The following is a 21,733-nucleotide window of genomic DNA, read 5'->3' as shown; positions in this document are numbered from 1 at the left end:
AATGTAAAATATGAAAATAAATATTAAATGCTTTCCCAAACACCTATAATAGTTTGGAATATTAGTTACACAACATATCGTTGATGACCCGACCAGTTATTTTGCAAGGAATTGCTTGTAAGAAGTTTTATGTTATTTTATGATACTGGTTGTCAATGCCAGTACCTGATAGTAACAGCTCTGATTGGGTCTAAAACAAGCATGCTTACTTTTTCTAAGAAGCTGCCAGTAATTCTGTTGTAAAAAAATGCTCTATAATAAAAATGTATAGGCACATTTAACTGAAGATATGATTCTAAGTTCTAAGGTTCTATGACTTGTCGTTTATTTAAGCATATCTTTTCTGAATTCCTCATCATTCTATGATATTGGAAACACTATTGTATCATCTGCATACCGCAGGTTATTGAGCTTGACTCCATTTATTGAAATGCCTTCATCAATATCTTTTAGTGCCCTTTCAAAAATGTGCTCTGACTGCATATTGAATATCAGTGGTGAAATTATGCACCCCTGTCTCACTCCCCTTAAAAGTTTGACCTGATCTGTATATTCTCCATCTATTCGGAGCACCGCTGATTGATTCCAATACAGGTTAGCTATTATTTTTAAGTCTTTTCCGTCAATCCCTGTCCTCTTCAGCACTTTCATCATTTGTTTATGCTTGACTCTATCGAAAGCCTTCTTGTAGTCAATCAGTCATGCAAAAACATTACAGCTGACATCTCTACATTTCTGAAACAATGCCTGCACGCTAAATAAAGCTTCCCTTGTACCAACGCCCTTCACAAATACAAACTAATTGGGCGCAATTTGTTTCTCGCATTTCCGGTAAACTCTTTTGTGGATGACTTTTAAAAATAGCTTCAGCAGATGGCTCATTAGGCTTATAGTCCTACAGTCTTCACAAACTTTTGCTCCTGGTTTTTTGGGCAATGGTACGAACTCCGATTTTGGTGTTTTGGAACACTCTACTTATATTTTTCCTGCCTTGTATATTTCATTAAATATTTCAGTTATTATTTTTATTTATTCTACATCTAATAGCTTCAGTAGTTCTGCAGGAATTTCATCAAGTCCCGATGCCTTTCCATCCTTCATTTGACTTCTGGGAGGATTTCGGGACCTAAATTTTCTTCAATGGTACGTTCTTGTATTGTTCTAAGGTTGTGGAAAAGTTTCTCCAAGTATTCTTCCCATACTTTTTTTTATCTTCTTTGGTTATGGCAAGGTTGCCTCCATCATCTGTTATTTTTCCGCTGTTGCGTTTTCGGAACTTTCCAGCCATTTTCTTCACCTTCCGATGAACATTGAAGTTATCATATCGATTCTGATACTCCTCTATTTCTTGACATTGTTCTGTTTTTTGTTTCTCTTTGGCTTTTCTTTTGTGTCTTCTGACGTATGTATTCTGTTATATTCTTGGAGATTTTCTTTGTTTTTTTTCTCTGATCCATAAGTTCAAGTATTTCATCGGTCATCCATGATTTCCGTTTCCCTGTATCTTTCTTCAGGTGTTATTCTTTTATTTCTCTCACTGTTTCTTGTATGGTGGTCAGACTTTCCTCTATAGTTCCTGCATTTCTGCATTTTAGCACCTTTGTATTGAGGTTTTCACTCACCTTCAGTCGAACATTGGAATCTTTCAGTTTTCTAACATCATACTTTTTAATCGACTTACTTGTAACCTTCTTCATTCTGACTTTGAAATTACCTACAACTGGTACATGATCAGAATTTATATCTGCCCCGGATATGTTTTGACAACTGAACAGCTGTTGCTATACCTCTTATTAACTTAAAATAATACGGTGTGCGTATGTCAGCGATTTTATGTCGTTCTCTGAGACTACATAATGATAATAAGACTTTTTGGTTCTTCAGTTGTTATTCTGACTTTACAGTTAAATGTTAATTGAAAATGGAAATTCGAAAAATATATCGACAATCTAGTAAACCGCATGTCTAAGAGTTTTGGCAACACTGATCTCCATAAGCCTAATGTTATTTTCTTAACGTGGAACGCTCTATAGCATGTAATAAATCTGATTTCTTACAATTCGTCCCACAGAATACTATTTAGATTAGATTATTTATTAAGATGTCTAAATTCTTCTATAACTTTGTAGTATGTATTTTATGAAATAAAATCCGGGATAAGTTAATAATTCTGATAGCGATGTAATCAAGAGTAAATGAACCCTTCCATGTTATTTATTAGTTACCATCATGAAGTTACTTTTGCAATCACCATCTAATAATCTTTAATATGCACGAAAAAACATACATTTTAATTTTATATTATCTAGTATCACTTCAGTAAATACCCAGATGTATGTTAAAAATTTAAACAATTTATCCGTTGTGTGATTATAGCAATAACATAAACACCTGGCTTATCATTTCTTGTAAAATATTTACATAATAATATATTACTATTATTGGTTTTCATATTTGTAATAAATTAAAAAAAATATTATTGAAGCATTGAATTTCAATCTCGATTTGTTTGACCTTGCGGTCTGGACTTAAAACAATGAATCCAAAGTAAATAGCTTTGTTATAGAATTTCTTGATTAGCTAAATATGTTGAGTGTATCGGCCTTGAAATCCAACTGTCCATTAAAAATTAATATTAATATTTGCATGGGCGCACCAATTAAAACTTACGAAAAGATATCCACATGTATAGCAGTGTTGCCAATCGGCGCATAATTATGCGATTTGCGCATAATTTAATTCCCAGCGCATAATTTTCGCATCCTTCATAAAATCGCACAATTTCGCATAATCCAGCTAAGCAAAAGAAAAAGCCAAGGCCAAGCCACAGCTTACAACGTTTATAAGAAGAGTCCGCGTCTTCTTTTTTCCTTTAAAAAAAGATGTTTGTACTGACCTGACATTTTATAGTTATACAGCATTAACTTTAGCAAATAAAAATTACTTTATGGAAGAAAATTTCCATTCTATGGCGGCATTATATCGAAAATAAATTTACAACATGTAAAAATTGATTTTCGGCCACCTGAGTCACCTTCATTAAGAGTGGTTTAGGGTTAACCCGGGAGTGGACGGGTGGTCTGAAAAAGTCACCTGTGGAGTCCATCAGGACCAAAATTTAAATGACTTACAAATTTCAGATAACATTCACATAATGTTTTTAAGTATTTTGTCGGTTTACGTGTCTATTACTTAAGGACCTTATGTTATTCTATTTTTGTTGTTTTATTTTTCAAAAAATATAGGAATTAATCTAAAACCTTTAATTTTCTGCTTTGTTTAACTTTTATTAGCACTTGGTAAACAAATGTTTTCCAAAATTCCTACAGATGTTTTATTAAAATACAAATATTAACCTACACAAATTTGGTTATAACAATAAACAGAAAAATTCTCTGCTCAAAATACAACTTTGAATTTTACTCCAAATTGTTCTCTGTGCATTCAGAGCAACATGCTACAATGTTCTCCATACACAACCAGGACAGACAAAATGTGCAAAAATATCGCGTTTTCTATCTTTTTTAGTATTTGCAATTTCTTTTTTTTATTGGTGGTCATTTCTAATGGGCCTGGTATAGGGGTATTTGATAAGTGTAATGCTGGTTGTTGTACAACTCAAGCTAAATGAGGGTTCAAAGCTTTCCTCATATTTTATTTTGTCATATTCCTAAATCTTTCAAATATTTTTCAGCAATGTTTAAATTCTTCTGAATTGTTTTTTTTATAATTCGAACGAATTGACAGCAGCAACATTCATGAGGCCATAGAATAATACCATAGGTTAACATCTAGAAGTGTATCTAACAAAATTATAGGAATCTCTATTCCTTACTTTGTCAGATCATAAAATGTAATAATTTCTATATATGTAATAATTTGTAAGAAACCGAAAAAAACTGCATAACAAGTATATGAATCTCAATTTCCCATAGTAACAGGAGTAGGCGGGTGAGGTCTGCCAAGACATATTAAATATCTCAAAACCAAAAAATAAATTTGTTTTAAAAATTTCACCATTATTTGGAGGGAGCAATTATTGAAAGGTACTGAAAAGGAAAAGGTCATTTGTATAATATAAATAACATTTACATTAAAATCATTTTTCATTCTTTGTAGTAAGAATCTAACTATAAAGTGCCCTGTTATTCCCCAAGCAAATATTTCTCACCAGAAAAATCCCCCTATCTGACAATACCCAATCAATACACATTGAAGGAAAGGTTTCACATATATTTGAGTAGGTAGGTACTTCACATTTGTATTTACAGGGATTTCACATTAAATTACATATATAAATATAAGGCACAAATTGAAAAAAAAAATTAATTATTCAAGTGTACTTCTTCAACTGTTACTTTGTGTGTTGTGTTTGTGCAAAGAAACTAAAAAATATATAGAAAATGGATAAGTGGCTTTTCAGTTTTAAGGTAAATATAAAAAATAGTTAAAAGTTACAATCATTTATATATATATATATATATATATATATATATATATATATATATATATATATATATAATAGAGAAATCACATAAGCATTAACCATAACTAAATTTGTACCTTCTAGGATGCATGTTCAATAGTTTAAAATAATTATTTTTTGTTCACATCAAAAAATCATTTCCTATACAATAATTAATGGTACTTATTGGTTTTTTTAAGTACCATATAGTTTACAATATCTTTATGCTTCTTCAAAAATCAAAATTACCAACATATACCTGCTGTGAATGAGAGGTAAAAGTTCAGTAGATTTTGTATAGATCTTTTAAGCTTCTTAAAATTAAATTTTGTGTTTTAATAAAGCAAATTGTTTTTTAGAGTAAACATCAGGAAACAGAGACAAATAAGCAGAAAGATTCCCCAGTACCACTTGATGTAGAAAAGCCAGGTTGCAGTCATCAAGTTGAAGGCTCCCCTATTTATCCTGCTCCCACACATTCTCATATTATGAGTGACAATGGCGATACTATGGTAATGTATTGAAGCAATTGATAATTTATAAAAATTACATAAAAACACAGACTTCATATCGTATTTATTTATTAAAATTATATAGATAATATAATTAAATTAAACTATAAACTACAAATATCAGATATAATTACAGAAATTAGGTATAATATGAGAAAGATTTAAAACTACTACAGTAGTGAAATACATTTGTATTTGACTTTGACTAATATTTTATTGATTTACACCATCTAAATTATGATTATATTTTTAGAATGATCCTACACCAGCAAAAAAGAAAATAAAAATAGAGAAAGCATCAAAGAGTGAAAAAAAGAAGACTTTTAACAGCTCTTGGAAAAGTGTACCACAGTTTAAGAATTGGTTAGAAAAATCAATAAAACAACCATCATCTGAGGGTAATGAGTACGCCTATTGCAAGGTATGTGATTGTGATATTGTAGCTCATAAAAGTGTATTACTAAAACATTCAATAAGTGAAAGGCATAAATTAAATTGGACAAAAGTGGCGAGCAATACTAAACTCACTGAATTGTATAAACCAAATGCTGATGATGTAGCTGTAAAAACGGCAGAGTTAAAGTTATGTGCCTTGTTGGCAAGCAATAACCTGCCATTTTTATTAGTAGACACCCTAACTCCTTTAATTCAAAATATATGTTATGACTCGAAAATTGCTAAACAATTACACTTAAAACGAACCAAAGCTAAGTCAATTATTTGCAATAACTTGGGGTATAATTTTCTTGAAGAACTATATATTAAATTAAGGGAGCCAGGATGTTTTTTTTCTTTGGTTATGGATGAAACTACTGATATTTCAGTAAAAAAGCAATGTGCATTCACTACTATAATTTATGAAAATAATTCAACCAAAACACAATTTTTTGATCTTGTCGAGGCTCATGGATCAACAGCTAGTGATTTATATGGTATTCTAAAGAACTGTTTAACTTCAAAGAATATTCCACTGACTAATTTTGTAGGGTTTTCATCAGATACCACCAATGTTATGGTTGGAGAGTTTAACTCTGTATTTTCCAAGTTAAAAGAAGAATTTCCACACATAGTATGCATTAGATGCTCATGTCATATGGCACATTTAGCTACATCAAAAGCCTGTTTAAAATTACCTAGGCATGTGGAAGATCTGCTACGGAACATAGGCAGTCATTTTAATAGGAGTGCTTTGAGGAGACACAAATTTATAGAGTTCCAAAATTTTTTTCAAGTGAAAATTCACAAGATACTCTCTCCAGCCATAACAAGATGGTTATCTATTAAAGAATGTGTCGATAGAGTACTTGAGCAATATGAGCCACTTAGAGCATATTTGACAGAGTATGTATTTGAAGACCCGTCAATTACAACAGAAACAATGTTGGAAACCATGTCAAATTTGTTCACACCGGTGTATCTAGAGTTTATGTCATATTCTTTAGGACTAATGACAGATTTCAATTTACTCTTTCAGTCAGAAAAACCACTTCTTTGTAAGGTTCAGCCACAAACTGAAACTCTGTTGAGAACGCTGTGTTCTAATTTTATAAAGATGTCTGTAATAAAAAGAACCAACGACATATTTAGACTTAACCATGAAAACCCTACAAATTTTGTTAGTTTACATGATATTTATATAGGAGTTGCTGCAACAGAAAGCTTGAAAGAATTAAAAAAAAAGCCAAATTTGAACCAAAAAGAATTTGATAGTTTTTTTAAATGTATTTTAGAATTCTATATAGAGTTAGTTAGTAATATTAAAAATCGATTCACCTTTAACGACCCTATCTATAAAATAATTTCAATATTGGATCCCAAAATTGCACAAAGCTTTGAAATAAAATCATTACAATGTGTAACTAATCAATTCCCTATTTTAAAAGAATATGTTAATATTCAGGAGTTAGATAATGAATGGAGAAGACACGCTTTATTAGACTTTGAAAAATTAAATTTAAATTCAGATGACTGTGAGCAATATTGGTCTCAAATATTTAATTTAAAAAATGATGCTAATGCTTTTTTATTTCCGAATTTAAAAAAAACGCTACAGCTACTTTTTGTTTTGCCATTCTCTAATGCTAGTGTAGAACGTATATTTAGTGATTTGTTTAACATAAAAAGTGACAAACGGAATTTATTAAACTCTTCAACAGCAAAGGCTATTTTGGCAACCAAAGCAGGAGTTGAAAAGAATGGCGGTTGCTTAAAATTCATACCATCCAAAAAAATGCTAGGCCATAATACATGGAAAGACAATCAGTAGCTTGTATTTTAATATAGTATGTTTCTACTTTAAGTATACCTATGTTTTTGTTTTAATAGAATAATTTACATTAGTTTAAGATATTTAATCTGTTGTTTACTTGTAAGTACCATTCATAACTGATTATTAAAGCTAAAATATTACAAATGATGTATATTTTTCAAAATATCCTATTTTCCTGATAATATTTTAAGTAAAGAAAATAACTTGGCAAATAATTTGCAAACTTTTATGTCTTCAGTTTCTGAGGAAGACAAATTAGTTGAACATGTTCTTTTTGTATTCACATTTTACCGATCTGAGGTATATGCAACAGTTTTCAATTGCAAAGGTACATTTTCTTTGCTGATATGAATAACAGGAGTATCATTGTTATCCTCAAAAGCACATAAGTAAACTCCTTCCACAATAAGTTGTCTCTAGGAAACATAGAAAAATACCATGGAGGAACTAGACAGGTTCATCAATTGCTCATGACACAGGACACAGTACATAAGGTATTCTGAAATAAAATAAAAAAAAGTTAAACTACATAATTATAAAAAAAGTATTACAAATATGTAGGAAAGAGTCATAATTATAATTTTTATTGTATTCAGTTTCCATAGATATTTTACTAGAACCTTGCAGTTCCCAGTTGCCACTTTAAGAGCATATTTTCATATGCCTATGATGATGGAATAGTTCTTATTCTTAGTACCATATAAGCATTAAAAAGTGAACAGGTTCCACAATCAAATGAATTGTAGTTAAATAGGATAAAAATATATATAATTATGTACTCACCTATTAAAATTAATCCAGTCTAGATGCGCCATATTCTTGTTTTTAAGTTATAACATAACCATCAAGGGCAAGGGTGTACCAGTATCACACACTTTTTTTGGGCATTTCGCATTTTAAGGCACTCTAACCTAGCCAAGCTTTTATATGACAGTTAACATACTCTTAAATCAACAAATAAAAATTAAACCTCAATCCTACTTATTTTCTTTTCAGTTTCTTGTTTATTTTGTTTACCATCATTTACCATTTTGTTTATTTGTTTTGTGACTGTGACACGCTTTCAATCCATTTTCAATCATGATTTTCAATCACTATTACAATGACAACTGACAGGACGTGACAGATGACAGTAAGGACATAAAAATAAGGTTTGTTTGATGTTTGTTGATTGCTTCACACGTTTTACAACACAGCGCATAATTTTGGACAAAATCGCATAATTTTTGACAGGGAGGTGCATCTTTCCATGCCCAGCCATTGGTAACACTGATGTATAGCCATATCCATTAACGATTCTTAAGTGTTACCATTACTATTTTTTCTAAGTCTATTTCTAATTCTATTTCAACTCCACCCTTTTAAAAATTTCATCTTTCTTAATTAAAAATTAGAAATATCCACTAAAATATTTGTTTCTTATCTGTTAGATCTAGAACTAGAAAAGTACCCGAGGAAGGGATGAACTAATAACATAGAAATAGTGGGTAGATAATTGCAAGTAACCTAGAAGACATTTTTCATGGATGAAAGGACTGAGAGGCCTTTCTGAAGTTTCGCATCTCTTGCTTTTTTACCTTGCTTTTTCTTTGTAACCCTCTAGATATGCCTCTTTTACGTTTTATGTGCCCGCCCGGCGAGCTAGTGACCCCAGTTTTGTTCTTGGTCACTAATTCCTCGTCCGGACGGTCAGCTGTCGATTTAGCAAACAATGTTAGTGTTCCTCGCCAGTTGACAATCCGAAGAGTCTGACCATCGAGCCCTTGTTTGGCGTTGCATGGTCCCAATGCTAAGGAATTGGCGATTGAGCTTCTTGTAGAAATTTGCTTCTTCTTCTGAATCACCTAAAGCTCTGGAACTCAAAGGAGTATTAGAAATGCAAAGCAAAAATATTAACCTGGTGTTTTTGGATAGCGAAGGGTTTCCTGGCTGAAAAAACTACGTACGTGGTTCAATACAGCAACCACAAATCGTTTCAGAGCAGAAATGTGCAAAGTACAGATTGTAATGACGGTCGCCAACATCCCAAACGGATAGGCAGTACAAGAAGAACAAGACTCTTTCCAAGGGGTCCCACAAATGCTCTGTGTGTGGTGTTAAGTTCTGGGCTTCTAGAAGACCAGGCTAGTACCCGAAGACAAACATCTCAAAAGTATTGCATTGTTACCGTGCCGAGCATTATCTTGAATTAGAAGTCAATTTTCATCCACAAAATGCATACATAAGGTCCAGACATTCCCTAATGTACCTATCGCCATTAAGGTCCAGCCCCTGACTGAAGATCTGTATATGCTTCCAAAGAAATACCATCGAATACCATTATATTTCCACCACAAAACTGTATGAAGAGGAGCAACATTGGGTATAGCGCTCCTCAGACCTTTTCCACACTCTTTGTCAACCATCAGGTAAATATCTTGTAAAATGTGTCTCGTCTGTAAACAGAGCGTTTCTTTAATCTTCCATATCCCGATCTGCATGTGCACGAGAGAATTCCAATTATTTTCAATGAGCTGTGTCCAATAAAGGACCCGTAGCAGGTACAGGGTAGAAGGAGTCGCGGAAGAAGACGCATCTCCTGGTTAAACAATTTGAGAGCTTGGTTTAACTGCACTTCTGCTGACCTCTTTAGAGCAGCGGTATCGAAAGTGCGAATTGCCATGATGGGTGCCAACCTTCTTAGAGGAGATGGCACATGAAGAAGAAGAAGCAGGTACATAAGATGATAAGCTTTATTCGCTTAATCTTCTGCGAATGGTATCAGATGAAACTATGGTACCATGAACATTTGCTCTTAGTCAAAGCTGTAGCAGTAACTGTCTGCTCTTAAACCACTTGCAGTCTAAGAAACCGATCTTCCACGGTGTTTCTTGCCCTTGGTCTTCCCGATTCAGGTCTTCTTGAGTAGGATCCAGTTTGTTGAAATCTTTGTAAAACATAGGATATTATACTTCGCGGAACACCAAGCATTTCTTTGATATACCGAATGGAACGCCATCATTATGCAGAGCAAGTTTGTGTTAAAATATTCTTCTGCGTATGGTATCAGGTGAAACTATGGTACCATGAACATTTGCTCTAAGTCAAAGCTGTAGCAGTAACTGTCTGCTCTTAAACCACTTGCAGTCTAAAAAACCGATCTTCCACGGCGTTTCTTGCCCTTGGTCTTCCCGATTCAGGTCTTCTTGAGTAGGATCCAGTTTGTTGAAATCTTTGTAAAACATAGGATATTATACTTCGCGGAACGCCAAGCATTTCTTTGATATACCGAATGGAACGCCATCATTATGCAGAGCAAGTTTGTGTTAAAATATTCTTCTGCGTATGGTATCAGGTGAAACTATGGTACCATGAACATTTGCTCTAAGTCAAAGCTGTAGCAGTAACTGTCTGCTCTTAAACCACTTGCAGTCTAAAAAACCGATCTTCCACGGCGTTTCTTGCCCTTGGTCTTCCCGATTCAGGTCTTCTTGAGTAGGATCCAGTTTGTTGAAATCTTTGTAAAACATAGGATATTATACTTCGCGGAACGCCAAGCATTTCTTTGATATACCGAATGGAACGCCATCATTATGCAGAGCAAGTTTGTGTTAAAATATTCTTCTGCGTATGGTATCAGGTGAAACTATGGTACCATGAACATTTCCTCTTAGTCAAAGCTGTAGCAGTAACTGTCTGCTCTTAAACCACTTGCGGTCTAAGAAACCGATCTTCCACGGCGTTTCTTGCCCTTGGTCTTCTTGATTCAGTCTTCTTGAGTAGAATCCAGTTTGTTGAAATCTTTGTAAAGCATGGGATATTATACTTTGGGGAACGCCAAGCATTTCTTTGATATACCGAATGGAACGCCATCATTATGCAGAGCAAGTTTGTGTTAAAATATTCTTTGTGTATTATTAGCTGGTTTTTTCCAAAAACCAGCCAATAATACACCACAATCAATTGAACAAGCAGTATTTTATAAATAAATATTCGATTTATAAGAGCACCTTAACAAAAACTTTCTTTTAGGCCAGAAAAAATAACAAACTTAAAAAAAAAACGGATGAATAACGGAAACTGATATTTTGATAAACATGTTTAAATATTATATTGGGCAATTCAACAAAACTAAAAGGAGTTTTGGAAACACTTTTTTTTTTTAATTTCACGTGTCCGGTTAATTTTGCAGAGCAGTGTAGTTCACATCAATGAGTGTCTGAATACTTACCAAACGATCGGACATAGGAATAATAATTGTCTTATTAACAAAAATCACCAAACCGATGTTTTAACTTATTTTGTTTGTTTTTTCTTTTAATAACGATCCTCATTCACTGAGTAGTTTCTACAGGAAATAGTATTGCTTCTAAATAAATAAACTTTAAGTTAGAATTACACATGTAATTTGCAAATTAAGGTCAGTTTTACGGTACTTTTATGTTTATTTTCACAATACGGTTAAACAATTGTGAATTGTGTAGGTCAGAAGTAATTAACGATAAAGGAAGTAATGAGAAACTGATCTGCAGATGCTATTCGTGCTAAGAGTTTTATAAAACTATAAAATATCGATTATTTTTTTTATGTAATTAAATGTTAAATTTACAGTAATTTACCTCCTTCACAAATAACTAAATTAATGGAAAAGGAGGTTGAATAAGTAAAGGAAAATTGTACTACAGCGTAAACGACTATAAAAATTATTATTAAACTTCAGAAAAACACTGTAGTATTATTAATTAAATATATCGTTTCGAGAACAAAATATGTTTGACTCAGTAGATTGAAATGTCAGTTGGCAGTTCAGATTCCTTTCCTAGATGGCGTAGTTACCCTACCGGACAAACGGTGTGACTTGTCCTAGCCTATTATATAGATACCGTAAAACGGGGAGAAGTGATAAAGTTTTCAAATTCTTTTCAAATTTATACTCATGATTTTATTGATCTACCTTCAGACTATATAATCATATGATAACATTTTATTTTCAAAAATCTTTACCTTTTTCATTTAAAAAAAATCCCTTGTATCATTTCATCCTAGGTAAGTGGGTGAAGTGATACACCATATAAATTAAATGGTGTATTACTTTCTAAAAGCCTTAGGGTGAACTGATACACATAGTATGTTTTAAAAAAACTTTTTATTCACAAAGAAAAATTAAAAAACATTTTTTGAAAATTTTAGGCGGCCATATCGCAGTTCCACGGGATTCTGAAGTTGGCTGATCAGCTCATGAGGATGCACTATGCTAGTTTCTTTAATTTCAGGCCATACAAAAATGTCTCTGTGACACCTATACTGCGTTAAAAAACTTACTTCTATGATCCTGTTCACCCCTGCTGTTCTCGCTTACAGTAGTCACCTGAGAACAATACAACTTATCTTTTTTTGTGATCAAATCCTTACATTTTACAACTATGAAGTCTCCTTCATTGATGGACATATATCTTATCACAGAACCATTCATATTTTCTTCAATATGAACGGGATTCGCACCAACGGCTTTGTTGGGTAACAGATTCAATATTTCCTGGCGGTCCAATGAAACAATACCTGTTTTTCTAAAACCACTTCTAATGTTGTTACCACAACTTTCACTCAGCTCGTCAACAAGTTTTTTCAACATTGGTGGAAAATGGATCTTACTTAGCGAGCCCTGGTTACCTTAATTTCTCCACTTTTGAAGCAGTGACCTCCACTTACATTTTAATGGCTTCAAAAAGGCCACATCTGGAGGTTGGGCCAGATGAGTTGAGTGTTTGGGAAGCATAGTATATGCATGATTTGGTTATCTCCACATTGTCTCCTATGAGAACTCTCGGTTGCGGCTGTTTTTGCAAGAATGGTAATGCTATTGTAAAATACCAGTCCTCAAAATGGATTTGGTCAAACCAGCCACTTTTTGTACACCCATAACGTGTGCCCTTAGGACCTCCCAAACGCCATGAATCATACAAATTTTCGGCTTTGTATACTAAGTAAATTGGTAACAATTTACCGTCACAACTGCAAAAAAACATCAAACTCGTTGCAGATTTTGCAAACTCCTTCAGGATGTTTTTGACCCCTTCTACAAATAATTTTTTTGTTGCCTGGATCGTCGGTCAGATTTGTCTCATCGTAGTTAACGATGCTACAAGGCTGAGCACCCCTAAGAGTTTCTTCAAGATTGTCAAAATACTCATTTATTGTTTGCGCAGAAACGCCTGCTCGTGTCCTTTTGATATTTTGGCTCATTCTTGAGCTAAGCTGCTCTTTGTGCCTCTTAAGGAAGGAAATAGCCCAATCCTCACCTGGTAAGTTATTTTTAAATTTCCTTAAAGTCCTCCCTTGTTTATCCAAATATCCTTTGACAACCAGACGCAGATCCAAGTACGTTAATGGGAAACCCCATTCTCCAAGAAGGATGATTTTATCTGAATAAAGAAATGTTTTGATAACCTTTTTTTAAACGAATAACTTTTTTATTATAACATATCTATGTTTATATGGCTATGGAGACCTACCTACCTTTTAAAACAGACTCCTTCATGCAACTCAAAGTTGACTGCCCACCATGCTGCTTTTGGTGGATATTTTTGATTTTTCGGAAAATCTTCATTTTGTCAATATTATATTTTTCCGCAGCAGCACGCAAAGTTAATTTTCCGCATCTTACTGCATTCACAGCCTTTTCTAAATCGTCTGAATTATATTCTCTTAAAGTTTTTGTCCCAGGGGGTCTCTTGTAAAACCTTGGCATGTTTGTTTTATCTGAAATTGTATATTGTGTTCTTATCCGATTTTGAATTTTTGATGTTACAGTAAGAAATATTTTATAATATGGCAACACTGTCAGTAGTATTTTTATATTACATCAAATGTCAACTAGAAATTGGTTATGTTGGTTGCCCTAATCTAATTGGAATTTTAGTTTGGGGTGAACCGGTAGGGACTAAAAAGTTTAAAATTTTATTTTCTTAGAAAACGTGTTCTGATTTTGGAATTTCAATTACATATTATGAATCCTTGATATATTCATTACCTTATGTGACAAATTCAGCCTTATTGAAATGCTTGGTCAGTGTTCCGCAAGCAAAGTTTCCGATACCTTCCAAAACTGCACAATATAACCTCAAAAACAAACAAACCAAACGTGCTAACGTGCATGACAATTGGCAGGAAAAATCAGGGACTGTTAAGGACATTAATACTGACCCATATGGACTGTCTCACACCACTGTTGCCAAAAGATACTGTCAAACTTAATTACTGAGATTTTTTTGACAATCCCTGCATAAGCTAAGGCTTTAGTAGGTATTTCTCGCCAGTGTAACCCTGTTTTGCCAGTGTTGTAAAAAACGTCATAGCAACGCCACGTTTCCTACTGACAAAACTCCTTCCTGCCAGTGATTTCTCAGCAACAAAATTATGACAGATCCATCATGAAGGTGTCTGGTAATTCTATTGTTGTAGATTATTTTCTGTAATTATGGTCTCCAGTTCATAGCAAAATTCCACTTTCTCAGTTTCTCCGTTTTTCTGAGAGTTTTTGTCACGAACCGGTAACGTTTTTTGAATCGATGTAACCAACCACTGGATGCATTGAAAGGCTCTTTGATTTTCAAGTGTCCGTGAAAATCCCCGCTTGCTTAGCACACATTGGCCCAGAGATTGGTACGCCCTCCGATCTTTTCTGCGGAAACCACTCAGTGTCGAGTTATTGAAAAGTCGATCCTTGGACCTTATATGGACCAAGGATACATGGATCTACGAAGGTTCCTTGTTATCTTTATAATATGTTCAACTTACTTCGATATATAAACTTTTGTTAGATGGACCATTGAAATAATAATTTCTTATTTATTTATTTCTTATACTAATCCTAATTCAAAAACTAGATCAAATAGTTTATAGAAACCAAAACCAATACGAATTTAAACCGTTATAAATACAAATTGTGTCAATTAGTACTGAAATATGAGACAACGTTAACTGACTGACAACAATAAATCACACTGTAGAGTAGAGTCTAAGGTGTTAATCGGAGATGAAAACGATGACGTGCCCGAAGACGAATTGGTTACTTACTGTTTAGCCTCATTCACCATTTGTAACACTTTTATAATGAGACATGCGTCCGTTATTCTGAGTCATGCAAAGTTGTGAAGACTGTGAATTAAATAGTTGTTATGCAAGTGCAATATATAAAGATTTATAAGAGGATCGGTTTCGTAATGTATTCTTTAGCTAGTGCGGTACACATTTTAAATTTCGTTTCTTATGAGGTGAGATTTTTTAGTCGTTACGTCTGCTCTCTTACAACTGCTCATGTTCCAATAAGCGTAATATCTGTATTATATTGTTAGTTTTATTACAATACTTAAGAGTAATTTGTCAGAGAGATATATCAAGATGTTACACGATTATTTCATTTCAAGAGCACAGCAAAACGAGTGAGACAAGGCTGCATTCTGCCACAAGCACTGTTTATAGAATGTTTATGCAGAATGCTTTCGATAAGCTATAGAATTTAGAGTTAACTGATGATATATACTTATCATCCCAACATATTCACAACAAAACTTAAAAATTTAACGACAGCAAAAACAATCGGAATAAAAATATAATCCACAAAAAAAAACAAAATTACAAATATTCTTAGATATAGATATTCTTGAACACAGATATTCTTAGATACAGATCATTGGTTTTGATCTAATCAAAGCGCTATCTCCTGTAACGAAAAAACTAAGAAGAGTATATGGTAAAAATCTGTTCGTTCACAAAAGCTTTACAAAGCCAACGTTGCTCAATTCGGACGCTTCATTATGGTGGGTAGGGATATAGGGGAGAGGTAGGTACAGTGAGACGGTCGGAACACTGAGACAAACGCGGTAGAGCTTACCACGTTCGGTATTATAAGGTAGAACTAAACGAACATGCCTATTACCACCTTAAAGTGAAGCAAACAAGAAACCATTAAGATTCAACAAGAAATGTTTTAGTTATCGCTGGTCATTTGAAGTGAGTGCATCGTAGTAAATATACCGTATCCACGTGGCCGCTGTTTTCACGAAAATTGAAGTTTCTTAGACAAGGTAGGTTATTCTAACTACAAAGTAAACCATTTTACGAAACAATTAAATTAAAACAAACGATTTTTGTACATATTTTATTAGTTTTTTTCATATATTTTTATTAACGATTTTTTAAGGAACAGTGAGACAACACAGCAGATGGAACAGTGAGACGCGTCTCACTGTTCCTTTACTGTCTCACTGTTCCGTTATAGTTGTATAAGCCAGGTCATTTGCAAAATAATTTCTCTTACAGAACGAAGATGCCAAGAAAAAATAAAACAGATCGGAAAATAGGAAGATTCTCTGAAGATATGATGAGACAGGCTGTTGAATTAGTACAAGGTGGCACTTCTATACGACAAGCAGCACGAATAAAAGGAGTATCTTTCCAAACAGTCCACAGATATGTTAAAAAATATCAACAAGATGAGAACGTCCGTTTATGTCCTAATTACAAAGTAAAACAAATTTTTACTATCGAACAGGAGAACGGCTTGTGCGAATATATAATTAAATGTTTTATGGCCTATCAAGAGAAGATACCCGAAAACTGTCATATGAAGCCGCAGTCTACAATAACATAGTGGTTCCAGCAAACTGGCATACTTCAAAAATCGCTTCACTTGTCTGGATGAAAGGATTTCAGAAACGTCATTCCAATAATTTATCCCTCCGGACCCCAGAAGGTTGTAGTCTTGCAAGGGCAACCGGTTTCAATAGATTTAATGTTGAAATGTTTTTCAGTAAACTTAAACCGTTTTACAGCGTTTCCCTGTGTTTGGAGATGGTAGTCGCATCTTTAATTTAGATGAGACAGGAACCGTTACCGTTCAAAAGTCCCAAAAAGTGTTTGCAGAAAGAGGTATACGACAGATTAGTAAAGCCACAAGTGGCGAACGTGGAACACTCGTTACAACATGCTGTATTGTTGGAGCATCTGGAGTAGCTATTCCTCCTGCTCTGGTATTCCCAAGAGTACACTTTAAAGATTTTATGATAAATGGGTCGCCTCCTGGAACTTTAGGACTAGCTTCAAAAACAGGTTGGATGAATACAGAGTGCTTTGTGCAAGTTGTTAGGCATTTTATTAAGCACACTGGTAGTACTAGAGAAAACCCTTCTTTATTGCTAATGGATAATCATCAAAGTCATTTATCGATTGAGGCAATCGATTTATGTAAAAATAATGGCGTTACAATCCTGACTATACCGCCACACTGCACGAACAGATTACAGCCGTTGGACGTAGGTTTATTTAAGCCATTTCAGACTTTCTACAATGCTGCAGTAGATGCATGGATGATGAACCATCCCGGTCAGACATTTACAATTTACAACGTAGCAGCCTGTGTGGGCACAGCATATCCACGAGCAATGACGCCAGTTAACATCGCAAGCGCTTTTCGAAAATCTGGAATATTTCCATTCGATCGGCATGTCTTCGCTGAAGAAGATTTTTTGTCAAGTTTTGTGACAGATAGGCCGCTTGTTGCAGTTGAAGCTGCTGCTGAAAAGATAAGTGAATCTCCAGATGTAGAAAATCCAGGTCCAAGTCATACTGCTACTACTACTAAAACCTTTGTTAGTCCAACAGTTTTTAAGGGTTATCCTAAAGCTCCGACAAGAAAATCTGTAGAGGGCAACAAAAGACGCAAAGGAAGGACGATGATAGCTACGGATACCCCGGAAAAAATGGAGCTGATTAAATCTAAAGAAAAAACACCAAAACAGAAAAAAGTAGCACGGCGCGTATTAGATAGTGATTCTGACGAGCAAGACGAAAATGAGATGGAACTACAAGATTTCAGCGGAGGGGAGGATTTTATTGGTGAAGATCCAGAACCAATTATTTTTGAAGATCTTGATCGCTGTCCAAATGATGGGAATTATGTGCTCGTTGAATTCAACTCTAAGCAAAAGACATATTATGTAGGCAAAGTCTTGTCTCAAATAAAAGAAAATGATTTTAAAATATCGTTTTTGCGAAAAAGCGCTAAATGTGAAAATAGGTTCTTCTTTCCAGTTGTCCCAGATGTCTCACATGTATTAAAAAGAGACATTAAAATGATTTTGCCGCCCCCTTTAATGCAAGGGTTAACCAAGCGCCAAAGTTCGCTTTTAAAATTTGAATTAAACTTTGATAGTCTTAACGTCAAATAATGTTAATTGTTACGTCTCAGTGTTCCCACATTGAAAGGAACAGTGAGACATTTACTAATTTTTAATTTTTATATTTTTGAGGTTTTAACATTAATTTTTATGAGAAAACGACATGATTTTTCAGTTCTTATTTATATACCAAATATCATTGTACAATATAAGTTTAAAGTAGCATTTAATAAAAAAGTTATTGGCATTGAAATTTTTTCGTCTCAGTGTTCCTACCACTCCCTTAGTTGATATAGAAAAATATTGATAGATAAGTAAAAAGTAGATAATAAAGAAATAATAATTTGACAATAGGAAAATAAGTAATGCTAAATACAGCTAAACTGCAAGAATTAGGGCGCTAATCTGAGACATATCGAGGAACTCGAGATTCAAATAATTAGATCAACATTTTATTTAAAGACCTCAAGATCACCTCAGAAAACATATCAAAGAATTATCAATACAGAACTATAAAAATCGACATATTTACCCATAAACTGAAAGAAAAATTACATCTTCAATAAAATACTTCGAAAAAGTTACATCGTCAATAAAATATTATTTCAATAAAATTCTTCTTTTTCAAGTGCCATCTCCGCAGTGGAGGTCGGCAATTCATCATAGCTATTTGGACTTAACAGTTCATTTGATGTACATCCGTACCATTCTCTCAGGTTGCGCAGCCATGACATTCTACGCCTCCCTATGCTTCACTTTCCTTGGATCTTTACCTGCATAATCAGTTGGAGCAAAGTTAATTTCTCTCCACGTGTAATATGTCCGAGATATTCCAATTTTCTTGTTTTAAATGTATTTAAAATTTCTATTTCTTTATTCATCCTTCTCAGAACCTCTTTGTTTGTGATGTGTTCTGTCCACGATATTTTCAGAATTCTTCTATACACCCACAGCTCGAATGATTCCAGTTTTTTCATTGATGTCGCATTCAAGGTCCAAGATTCCATTCCATAAAATAAAGTCGAAAAAACATAGCACCTCGCCAACCTAACTCTTAGTTCCAATTTTAAATCCCTTGTACATAGCACTCTTCTCATTTTGTTGAAATTTGCTCTAGCCTTTTCTATTCTGATTTGTTGTTGTGGAATCATTTGTGGTATTAATCATTGTTCCCAGATATGCATATTTGTCCACTTGTTCGTTGGTTCCGTTTATTAGAAGATTCTCGTTATCTTTGAGTTTTAGATATTCTCATAAATTTCGTCTTCTTGACATTCATTGTTAGACCATACTCTTTTCCATACTCCGGCTATTCTGGTCACCAGTCTCTGAAGATCTTCAATATTTTCGGCTAAGATCACAGTGTCGTCCGCATATCTAATGTTGTTAATGGGAACTCCATTTACCTTTATTCCAGCTGTTTCACCCTCAAGAGCGTTTTTCAGGATCTCTTCGGAGTAGACATTAAAAAGAATTGGCGACAATACGCATCCCTGTCTCACTCCACATCTTATTTCAATTTCTTCTGACAGCTGTTCGTTAACACGTATTTTGGTTCGTTAACTCGCTGTTTATAGTATAAATTTGATATGATTCTGAGGTCGTTGTAGTCAATCTTCTTTGATTTCAGGACATTCATTAATTGTTTATGTCGTACTTTATCGAATGCTTTATATATCAATAAAACATACGTATATATCTTGATTGACGTCCAGGCATCTTTGTATCAGTATATTAAGTGAAAAAAGAGCTTCACGCGTTCCTAGTCCTTTGCGAAAACCAAATTGTGTATCATTAACGTCTATGTCCAGTTTGTGATATATAATACTGTGTTACTGTCTTAATTAATCTTAATAAACTTGAAAGCGACAACATTTTTGAATGGAGAATGAAAAGACCTTTCAAACGATATATCACAAGCCTATACTTCCTATTTTAAAAATTGGGGGTTGTACCTGTCATTCTAAGGGGGTTGAAGGTAGGGGTTGCATTTTCACGTTAAAAAATGTCAAGTTATAATTTAAATTTGACGTGTTTCGGGATTTTTTATAAATATGTACAGTAACCTAAATAATGAATTTATTCCATTTGGCTTTTACACACTGTATAATATAATATATTCAATAAAATAATAAGTCGCAAAAATTTGTTTATTAAGTACTCAAAAAAATATTAGCAAATACGTGCTAATATCAGAAATTAGAAAACATATATTTATTTAAGATTTTATATATAGCTCTTGAAATATAAAAAATCAATCAATCAAGTTAATTTAATAATCTCTTAAAATTTCTCGAAAATAATAAATCTCGGAGATTGACAGAGTATATGATGCGGCGTCCCATTTACACCGTCAGGGAGTGAAGTCGAGGTCTTTGCTTGACATTTCACCAGTCAAGTGGTGCTAAGATTATCTCAGTACTATAAATTCTCGCTTAGCTCATCTGAGAGTCTTCTTCTTCTTCCTTATTGTATGTAGATTTTAAAGCCTGTTTCTTCTTCAATATTAGCCTCCTAAATTGTTTAAATTATCGCACCATCTTTTTCTTGGTCTGCCTAATACTTCTTCGTCCATTTGGTGACTTATCTCGTGCTATTCGTACTATCCTATTCTCTGCCATTCTACTAATGTGTTCGTTCCACTCCTGTTTCCGTTGTGTCACCCATCCATTTATGTCTTCTATGTTGCATGTTCTTCTTATGTTTTTGCTTCTCTCCCTATCCAACAGACTTTTACCTGATATTCGTCGACGTATTTTCATCTCTGTTGTTTCTAGTAGTCGTCCCGTTTTAGATGCATCAGTTCTTGTCTCCGCCGTGTATTTTTTTTATTATAGGTCTAATTGGTGCTTTATAGATTCTTGTTTTTGTGTCTCGTCTTAGGTCTTTGTTCTTCCAGATTGTGTCATTAAGAGATCCCACCGCTTTACTTGCTGTTAAACTTTGTTCGTATCGTAGTGGGTATTAAGATGTTGTCATACATTTGGTTTTTTCTGTTGATATTATCATATTGTATTTCTTGGCTGTTGTATTGAATATGTTTTTCGATGGTTTGTGTAATATTGATTGGTATGTTTCTTTTATACAGTAGGTGTAAGACGTCTTCGACTTGGATGCGATCGAAAGCCTTTGTCAGTTATATAAAACATAGATATGCTGGTTTATTGTACTCGATGGCCTTTTCTTTTCTGTGATTTGCCTTAGTAAAAATACGGCGTCTACGCAGGATCTTTCGGATCTGAATCCTTGTTCATCTGATAAAGTTGTTAGTTTATTGATTTTTTTGGTTAGGACTTTTGTGGTAAGTGCGGTGTTCAGTAGATTTATATGT

General features: G+C 33.8%; 2 protein-coding genes across 2 annotated transcripts in view; both read left to right on the top strand.

Moving 5' to 3' along the window:
- Positions 1-21,733, top strand: part of mthl1 (adhesion G-protein coupled receptor methuselah-like 1) — a 368,256-nt gene that overhangs the window by 82,999 nt on the left and 263,524 nt on the right. The window lies entirely within an intron of this gene.
- LOC140449540 (uncharacterized) lies at positions 4,389-7,256 on the top strand. Its single transcript, XM_072542745.1, has 3 exons — positions 4,389-4,430; positions 4,825-4,977; positions 5,231-7,256. The coding sequence occupies exons 1-3, from the start codon at positions 4,404-4,406 to the stop codon at positions 7,241-7,243; spliced, it is 2,193 nt and encodes a 730-aa protein (XP_072398846.1). The 5' UTR covers positions 4,389-4,403; the 3' UTR covers positions 7,244-7,256.

The sequence above is a fragment of the Diabrotica undecimpunctata genome, chromosome 9, assembly GCF_040954645.1.
Source record: "Diabrotica undecimpunctata isolate CICGRU chromosome 9, icDiaUnde3, whole genome shotgun sequence".
Taxonomy (NCBI): Eukaryota; Metazoa; Arthropoda; class Insecta; order Coleoptera; family Chrysomelidae; genus Diabrotica; species Diabrotica undecimpunctata.
The sequence above is the reverse complement of the archived record's forward strand: the minus strand, read 5'-3'. Positions and strand labels throughout refer to the sequence as shown.